A 5127-nucleotide genomic window follows, 5' to 3' on the forward strand; every position below is an offset into this window, starting at 1 on the left:
CTTTCATGCAGACATGTATGCTGTGCTCACTTCTGCCTGGGAAAGGGGACTCCCACCTCCTTTGTGTTTTTTTGTGTAACTCATGAGAAGGATCTGAATCCTACTGCATCCCAGGGCCCTCTAAAGCACTCTGAGAAGCCCAGACTGACTCATCTGAACCAATTCCTGAACAATGGGAAAACAAATTCTATTCCTGTCCCTGTCTAGGTGTCCTGCCTAGTTAAGAGGTGGGAATCAGGGCTTCCTGAGTGGGACATTTCCACTTTTTGTAGATAACCTTTCTCTGATAAGATAAATTGCAATGCTGGAATCACTCTCTCTCCACTCTTTAGCAAAGGAAAATAACTGACTATTTTAGTCTACTTCAGTGAATGTTTCCCAGGAGGAAGGATTTCCCAGGAGGAGCATTGGTGATTATTTTAGTTTGTTCCAGTGACCATTTCTGAGGAGGAGGTAGCACAAGGGACAGAGAAATTCATGATTTCAACTGGTCCTCTGCTTCTGAGCGGGGCCAGGCTCCGGGGATGAAGGGAGCTCATGGCAACTGGGCAGCACTGCCCAGAGACAGCTGTGTGCAGGAGCAGCTCTTCTGCAAACAGCAGCAGGGCTCCGGGCACTGCCTGCTGCTGCTGACATGAGATGAGACAAGGCAGAGAGAAGTGAAAGGCAGTGTGGAGTGCAAGGATGGCTGACAGTTCATTGTGGGAGAAATCTTCACAGCCCCTGACACAGTAAGTCTCTGGCTGCAGGGCAATGCTACTGACGTTCCTGGAGGGGTCTTGAAACCCATCCAGTCGCACAATTGGATTTTTAAGGATGCCTCTCCCGGTTTCTCCTTTGCAGAGGAGGGGGAGATGCTTCAGAGCAGGAATTCCCTGCCACACCATCACAGGGACAGGGCATCCTGCTACCTTCTCCCAGGGACGCTGCAGGGGGGTGAAGCTGGGGTGTGCACACAAGCCTGTGCAGGGCTTTAATTCAGAGCGGTGCCCTGTGCCAAGTGTCCTGTGTGTCCCAGGCATTGACTTTACTGCCTGCGAGGGTCAGCACTCAGCCTGCCCGGGGAACTCCCGGCTGTGCTGTGGGGAGAAGCTCTGGGTGGGAGGAGTGATCCCTGGTGGAGCAGGTTCATTTTGTCTTTGGGAGGGTACTGCGTGGGTCAGGGCTGCCCACAGCTCCAGCTCACTCCCAGGACATTTCTGGAGGAGATTTTCCAAAAGGAAGGTCAAGGCAGCGGATACATGAAAGGGAAGGAGCTGTCATGAGTCTGTGCTTTCAGTTATTTTCTGTTAGGGTGGGGTGAAATGGGAATAGATCTGTCAGGTTTAGACAGGAGACGGAGGCTCCAAAACAGTGACAGTGAGAGAGGAGCAGTTCTGGGAGGGACTCAGCAAATGCCTTCATTCACCCCTCAGCCTAAGGACAGAACCAGCATCACCTTCCAGCCTCACCAAGGTTTCTCTCCCCTGCTCCGTAACACCCGCAAACATGGAGGTGCCCTGGGCAGTGTCCTGCCCCCGGGAGGTTTCTGCAGAGCAGAGCTGATCTCTCAGCAGGTGGGATGGGGTGTGTGAGCACTGAGAGGGGAGAGACGTGGGGACAGAGAAACAGCTCCCCGCAGGGATGGCTCCAGGCAGCAGAGTCATGTTCAGAGTGTGAGAGGAAACTCCAAGGCCTCCTCTCCTCTCCCAGCCAGCACAGCCCTCTGCTCTCAAGGCTGGGGGGTCCAGGGCAGGAGTCGTTTCCTCGGCAGCCAGACATGCAGGAGAGGAGACACTCCTGAGTGCCCCTCTGCCCCTCCCTGTCCCTGCCTCCCTCACCACAAATATCATGCTATTGCTCCATGTTTCCCACCTGCCCATTCTGCCCTTGTCCTTTCCCTTGGACTCTCTGGGCAGGCGGGGTTATGATGCAGTTCAGACACTGACCCTGCGGTTGCTGCCACACAAATGTGTCCTTGACAGTGAGGTGCCCAAGTGCCCCTCTAATCTGTGGGGCTCTGGGCAATGCAGTGGGGGTGTGTGCTGGGAGTGAGCCAACTCTCTCGTCCGGACACCCCATCCTTAGGACATTCCGCCATTTCCCTGGGGTGTCTGGCTGGGCTGCAAGCTGCCCTCCACAAGGACACAGCTCTCCCATTGCAGCTGCGTGTTATCTAGGTGCCCCAGGCAGAAGCCACCTAGATACTGAGGACACATGCGACATGCTGGTGGGAGGGTGGGTGTGGGGAGCTGGAAGGAGGCCGATGTGTTGCTGGCTAGAAGGGGAGGGCTGAGACCTGCCTCACGTCCCCTCAGAAAGAGTGCTGATGGGCACGTCGCAAGTGCATTCCTCTGCCCTCCGCTGTGTCGTTTCTTTTTGGGGTAACACGAGTGCAACTGTCCTCCACCTCCGAGGTGGGAGCACAGGGCAGCTGGGAAGAAGGCAGATGGACAGGCCAGCTCTGCTCCCTCTGCACTCAAGCCAGAATGAATCCTTTTGCCTCTGAGGAGTCACAGCTGGTCACTCTGAGTGCAGCAGCAATGCTGAGGATTTCTACCTCCAAGAATCCTCCTCAGGTGTGACAGGGTCAGCTAAAAGAAACAAAAGAAGCCTTGAAACTTTTAATGCACCCACATTATTTAGAAGTGGGAGTGAAGATGCTGAAAATGCCTTCAATATTATGAATGGATTAAATCTGACTGGAACTGGGAATATAAAAGTATAGTCACCCCTGTTCTCATGTACACAGTGCTGTGGGTCAGGGCTGACTCCTCTGGAGCCCATGGGCAGACACCCCTGTTCCTCATGTCAAACTTGGCCAGCACAAATCAGAGCTCAAGCGCCAGTTGTCCATGACGGTTCTGCTAAGATGGGGAGAGGTAATGTGTGTGTGTTTGGGAGGGTTTTATGAGAAAGTTTTGCTCAGAGAAGTCTGTCCTAACTTGTCAATGTGTCTTCTTCCTCAGAAAATCCCCCTGTGCCACAAAGGAGCATATGTCCAACAGCAGCTCCTTCAACGAGTCCCTCCTCCTGGCATTTGCGGACACACGGGAGCTGCAGCTCTTGCACTTCTCGCTCTTCCTGGGCATCTACCTGGCTGCCCTCCTGGGCAATGGCCTCATCATCACAGCCGTAGCCTGCGACCACCGCCTCCCCACCCCCATGTACTTCTTCCTCCTCAACCTCTCCCTCCTCAACCTTGGCACCATCTCCACCACTGTCCCCAAATCCATGGCCAATTCCCTGTGGGACACCATGGCCGTTTCCTACTTGGGATGTGCTGCTCAAGTCTTTTTCTTCTTTTTCTTATTTTCCGCAGAATTTATCTGCTCACAGTCATGGCCTATGACCGCTACGTTGCCATCTGCAGACCCCTGCACTATGGGACCCTCATGGGCAACAGAGCTTGTGTCAGAATGGCAGCAGCTGCCTGGGCCAGTGGTTTTCTCTATTCTGTGCTGCACACTGCTAACACATTTTCAATACCACTCTGCCAAGGTAATGTCGTGGAGCAGTTCTTTTGTGAAATCCCCCAGATCCTCAAGCTCTCCTGCTCAGACGCCTACCTCAGGGAAGTTGGGCTTAGTGCGGTTAGTCTTTTTTTAGGCTTTGTGTGTTTTGTTTTCATTGTGCTGTCCTACGTGCAGATCTTCACTGTTGTGCTGAGGATGCCCTCTGAGCAGGGGCGACACAAAGCCTTTTCCATGTGCCTCCCACACCTGGCCGTGGTCTCCCTGTTCATCAGCACTGTCATGTTTGCTTACCTGAAGCCCCCCTCCCTCTCCTCCCCAGCTCTGGATCTGTTGCTGTCTGTTCTGTACTCGTTGGTGCCTCCAACGCTGAACCCGCTCCTCTACAGTATGAGGAACAAGGAGCTCAAAGATGAGCTGAAGAAACTCATTCAATGGGTACAATATCAGCATCAATAACTGTCCATTGTGCATCCACTCCTCAGGCTATCTGGCATCAAGGCTGTGTGTTTTGCGTTTCTTTCTTTCTTTCTCTTTTTTCTCTTTTTCCTTAAAAAAAAAAAAAAACAAAAAAAAACAGGTTCCTGTTATGTCTACTCAGGAATGTCTCATTTGAGTCTGACCCAGAGGCCGTGTTGAAGCAGGAAGCCAGGTGTCCCCCTTCATCAGCAGAGATGGGGGAACATCAGAGCCTGCTAGTCTGAGCTCCCTCTGGTGCCCCCAGGGCAATGAGAAGAGTTTCCCTTTGCAGGGTCGCTTTTGGCACTGACACTGAGGGAGCTCAGGGGCACAGAGTCAGGGTCAGACTAGTACAGACACGGTGAGACCATGGGTCCCATGTCCATTAGGAGAGCTCAGCTCCCCTGGCCACAGTCAGGGTGTGATGTCAACCTCCTCTCCTGTGCGGGTGGCAGCCAAGTGTCACTGTGGGCTGGTCCTTTCCCTCTCTGGCGTTCCAACACTACAAGTGGAGGGGGAGTGGAGGGGAGGGGAGTCAGGCAGCAGCTTGTGGGGACAGACCCAGTGCTGGACAGTATCATCCCCCTACTGCCACAGCAGGCATTTCCTCACTGCAGCTTTCTCGTGGGGGCTGCAGCTTTCCTGGAGACACATCCCCACACAGCAGTAGGACCTTCTCTTTTTAAAGATGTTCCCCTCATCACAATCACAGAATGGTAGAGGTTGGAAGGGACCTCTGGAGATCATCTAGTCCAACCCCCCTGCTCAAGCAGGGTCACCTAGAGTACATTGCACAGGATCACGTCCAGGCAGGTTTTGAATATCTCCAGAGAATGAGACTCCACCACCTCTCGGGGCAACCTGTTCCAGTGCGCTGTCACCCTCACAGTGAAAAAGTATTTCCTCATGTTCAGATGGAATTGTCTGTGTTTCAGTTTGTGCCCGTTGCCTCGCGTCCTGTCGCTCGGCACCACTGAAAAGAGTCTGGCCCCACCCTCTTGACACCCTCCCTTCAGATACTTGTACGCGTTGATAAGATCTCCTCTCAGCCTTCTCTTCTCCAAGCTAAACAGGCCCAGCTCTCTCAGCCTTTCCTCAGAAGAGAGATGTTCCAGTCCCCTCATCATCTTTGTAGCCCTTTGCTGCACTTGCTGCAGTAGTGCCACATCCCTCTTGTACTGGGGAGCCCAGAACTGGACACAGCACTCCAGATGTG

General features: G+C 53.4%; 1 protein-coding gene across 1 annotated transcript; it reads left to right on the forward strand.

Annotated features, from left to right (window-relative positions):
• The first annotated feature begins 3308 nt into the window (after positions 1-3308).
• Positions 3309-3911, forward strand: LOC136992978 (olfactory receptor 14J1-like). Its single transcript, XM_067302995.1, has one exon. The coding sequence runs from the start codon at positions 3321-3323 to the stop codon at positions 3909-3911; it is 591 nt and encodes a 196-aa protein (XP_067159096.1). The 5' UTR covers positions 3309-3320.
• Positions 3912-5127: the final 1216 nt, after the last annotated feature.

The sequence above is a fragment of the Apteryx mantelli genome, chromosome 11 (assembly GCF_036417845.1).
Source record: "Apteryx mantelli isolate bAptMan1 chromosome 11, bAptMan1.hap1, whole genome shotgun sequence".
Classification (NCBI taxonomy): domain Eukaryota; kingdom Metazoa; phylum Chordata; class Aves; order Apterygiformes; family Apterygidae; genus Apteryx; species Apteryx mantelli.